Raw genomic sequence first — 4,293 nt, 5'->3', positions numbered from 1 at the left:
AGCAGAAAAACCCCCATAACCACAAAGCCAGAGGTGGAAGGAAACAAAAACCACCCCCTTGAACCCCCCCCGGGGAAAAAAAAAAAAACCTTGTCAAAAAAAAAAAAAAAAAAAAAAAAAAAAAAAAAGAAATCAGTACATAATATTAAATACACATAACATACAAAATAGGCCAGCATGATGGCTCATACCTGTAAACTCAGCACTTTGTAAAACCAAGATGGGAGGCTTGCTTGAGCCCAAGAGTTTGAGACCAGCCTGAGCAGCATAGTAAAATCCCGTATCTACAAAAAACACAAAAATTAGCCAGGCATGGTAGCATGCACCTACAGTCTCAGCTACTCGGGAGCCTGAGGTGGAAGGATCAGCTGAGCCCAAGAAGTCAAGACTGCAGTGAGCTGTGATCCCACTACTGCACTCCAGCCTGGATGTCAGAATGAGACTCTGTCTCAAAAAAAAGAAAAAGAAAAAAAAAAGTACGTGTTCATAGACTGTTTCACGTGATTGATAAGCTTCCCGTCAACAGTGGGCTATCAGAGCTCTTAGTACTAAGTTTTGGAAGAGTCCAAATCTACACGCAAATTTTCGATGGAGCAGGCGCAGGGTGGGTTGGCACTCCTAATCTCCACGTTGTTCAAGGGTCCACTACAACAAAACCAATTTTTTTCCTCGTGGCTGTAATAAAACGACACGAATGTAACATCATTTCACTTAAAGTTGCAGTTACTTATTGACAACATTAAATGAGGACTTGCTGGATGCTAAAATTTAGAACGCCTTTCATCAAAAAGTACTGTAAAGAATGAAAAGACACACCACCAACTGGGAAAATGTCACTGGAACACAGAACTGACGAAGAATTCATGTCCAGAATATATAAAGACCATCACCAACAAGTCAATAAGGAAAGAAAACTCAACACCAAAACTATCTGAACACAGACAAAAGAAGAAACATGAAAAGATGCTTCACGTCAGTCATCAGGGAACTGGAACTGAAAACCACAAGAAACCACTTTACCCCCAGAGTGGCAGACAACTGCAAGGGTTTCTGAGATGTGTTATGGCAATCAAAGAATGGCAACACAATTTCAAAACATATAATTTTTTTTTTAAAGAGTGTTCCTTCCTGAGATGTGGAGCTTGGCACACCCACTCTAAACCACAGTCACTCGTTCCCATGAGCACAGGCAAGCCACTCATGCACACGTGCCTGGGGAATAGGAGAATGCTCATAGTGAACACAGCGAACCAGCTGAATGGCCACCAACGGCACAAAAAAATAGTTGCTGACATATTTACACAAAGAATACTGCCTGGCAATGAAAATGAATGCATTGACAGCAACACACAACACTGGGGATGAAACGCAGGACACAGAGAGGGGAGAGGCAAGCCCATAGAGCCATGCCGGGTTCGCTGGTAAAGTTCTCACGCACTCAAGATGGGCAGTACACTCAGGGAGACACATGCAGGTGGCAGGGAAGGAAGACAGGGCAGTGTCCGACACACAATCCAGGAGGGCCAGGACCTCCACGACATGAGAGAGAGCAGCAGGAGGCACACACGGACTGTTTTTCATAAACCAGGCAGTGCTGCTGGTGCTCCACATCTCACATGTTTTAAATGTTTCTTTGTACCTCCTGAATGTTTAATAAGGTAGCAGCAGCCTACCTTCCTTGGCTAAATTAGAAAGCTCTGTCTGGTGGTCCACAACGCCTTCGTTTGCTTCCTCCTCTTCAATTGTCTCCTCTTCGTCATCCACTAAAATGGTTATCAGCAAGCATCACTGAGAGGCAACGCCACTTGAGTGTCTGTTACTCATTACATACTATAAAGCTTGAGAATTATTTTGCATCGCTATTAAAGAAATTGAAACTGAGCTCTTAAACTTCTCAGGTTTAATTTGGAAATGATCGTTTAATTAAGTGAGCAGGAAACTGAAACCATCTTTCCCCTTTCCATTTCAGGCTATGAATTACAGCCCTGGTTCTTCAACACACAGCAGACCTTCTTCAGGCAACATATGGAATGCTGTCAACCCTCCCACCTTCCTGCAGAGCGCCACTGTGGAAAAGCCCACAAGCATGCCAGCTGGGATCACTGTGAACTCATCATCATCCACGTCACGAGGCCCAGCCACATCGGGCTAACACTCTCCCCAGCTCTCCTGTCCTCCACAATGACCAGCGCAAGCCAGCTCTACTCTCTTCAGACCTCCAGCCCTGAACCTCACACCTCACTCACCATAGAGGTCTTGGCTCCTGGCAGAGTAAAGAGCAGCTACCAGCAGCCCCGCAGCCAAACTCCCTCGTCCCTGGACTCTCACCCCACCTGCGGGCCTTCAAGAGACCTGCACCGTCTCTCCTCTCAGCTGGCTCTTTTCTCTCACAATCTCTCTTCCTTCCCACCATCCAAACTACTCATTTCTTCACTACAAGACCCCCACTGCCCAGCAAGGAGGCCGAGGCACCTGCCCCAACCACACCGGTCCCTGGGCCTCCAGGCGCTGCCTTTCCTGACTACTTGACACCCTGCCGGCTCCCGACAGGCCCGGCCATCCCCCGCTCTTGGAAACACCTCTGCCATTCCTTCTGCCCTCTGATCACCTGGTTTCCAGAGTGGAGAGCTTTGGAAAAGTGAAGAAGACCTGGAGTGGTTAATTTGACCTTCTCTGAGTTACCTTAAGGCATCTTTAGGGATTAAACGAAAGTCTGTTTCAATCTAGTTAAGCACCACATAGTGATGCTTCTGCCAACAGCAGATGGCATGTGCCATGGGACCCTGTAAGATCGTCATACTGTATCTTTACATTACCCTTTCTATGTCAAGGTATGTCTAGAGGCACAAATACCACTGTGTCCAGTTACCCACAGTATTCCGCAGTCACGTGTGTGCAGGTCTGCAGCTGGAGGCACAGGCCACACCATCTAGCTGAGGTGCTCGGCAGGCTGCACAATCTAGGTTTGAGTGAGCACTTTGTACGTTCACGTAACAACAAAATTGCCCGGCAACGCATCTCTCAGAATATATCCCTGCTGTTAAGAAATGCATGCCTGTACAGAAACATGCTCGGGAAAACGTGAGAAAATAAGGAAAAGTCAAGAGGTCAATCTACATAAAGCCAACGACAGCTACCAGAGTTCAGGTCAGAAAAAAGGTGATCCTCATGAAGAAATGGCCTAATTCTTTTCCAGGTAACAAGAAAGACACAAACCTCCTGTACTCTATTGTGACCCTCTTGTCTGAAAGGTCAGAGTTCAATTCACCCCACTGCAGAATGAAGCTGTCTAGAATTCACCACCAGGCAGGGTGTGGTGGCTCACACCTATAATCCCAGCACTTTGGGAGGCCAAGGTGGGCGAATCACCTGAGGTCAGGAGTTCAAGACCAGCCTGGCCAACACAGTGAAATCCCATCTTTACTGAAAATACAAAAATTAGCTGGGTGTGGTGGTCCTTGCCTGTAGTCTCAGCTACTTGTGAGGCTGAGGCAGGAGAGTCACTTGAACCCGGGGAGCGAAGGTTGCAATAAGCCGAGATTGTGCCACTGCACTCCAGCCTAGGTGACAGAGCAAGACTTTGTTTGAAAAAATAATAGGCCAGGCGCAGTAGCTCACGCCTGTAATTCCAGCACTTTAGGAGGCCAAGGTGGGTAATCACAAGGTCAGGAGTTAAAGACCAGCCTGGCCAAGATGGTAAAACCCCGTCTCTACTAAAAATATAAAAATTAGCCAGGCACGGTGGCGGGCACCTGTAATCCCAGCTACTCAGGAGGTTGAGGCAGAGAATTGCTTGAGCCCTGGAGGCGGAGGCTGCAGTGAGCCAAAATCATGCCACTGCACTCCAGCCTGGGCAACAGGGTGAGACTTTGTCTCAAAAAAAAAAAAAAAAAAAAAAAAAAAATAGAATTCAGCACCAGGCCAGGCATGGTGGCTCACACTTATAATCCCAGCACTTTGGGAAGCCAAGGCAGGTAGATCACTTGAAGTCAGGAGCTGGAGACCAGCCTGGCCAACATGGTGAAACCCCATCTCTACCAGAAAACACAAAAATTAGTCAGGTATGACAGTGGTGCACCTGTAGTCCCAGCTACTCGGGAGGCTGAAGTGGGGGAATGGCTTGAATCCAGGAGGCGGAGGTTGCAATGAGTTGAGATCCCACCACTACACTCCAGAGTCTGTGTGACAATGTGAGAAGCTGTCTCAAAAAAAAAAAAAAAAAAAAAAAAGGAAAGGAAAAAAAAAAGGAAGGGAAAGGGAAAGGGAAAGGGACAGGGAAAGGGAAAGGGAAAG

At 47.0% G+C, this 4,293-nt stretch overlaps 1 protein-coding gene across 12 annotated transcripts in view; it reads right to left on the bottom strand.

Moving 5' to 3' along the window:
- EP400 (E1A binding protein p400) overlaps positions 1 to 4,293 on the bottom strand; it is a 128,388-nt gene that overhangs the window by 82,605 nt on the left and 41,490 nt on the right. For 11 of the 12 annotated variants that reach the window (XM_032270874.1, XM_032270875.1, XM_032270882.1 and 8 more), the window contains one exon: positions 1,674 to 1,763. The exons of the other annotated variant lie outside the window; for it this stretch is intronic. In XM_032270874.1, coding sequence (XP_032126765.1) covers positions 1,674 to 1,763 — 90 coding nt within the window. The remainder of the gene's footprint in view (positions 1 to 1,673; positions 1,764 to 4,293) is intronic. 12 annotated transcript variants of the gene reach the window in all.

This window comes from Sapajus apella, unplaced genomic scaffold, assembly GCF_009761245.1.
Source record: "Sapajus apella isolate SASKATOON/1434 unplaced genomic scaffold, GSC_monkey_1.0 scaffold218, whole genome shotgun sequence".
NCBI lineage: Eukaryota > Metazoa > Chordata > Mammalia > Primates > Cebidae > Sapajus > Sapajus apella.
This window is presented reverse-complemented; position numbering and strand designations above follow the sequence as displayed.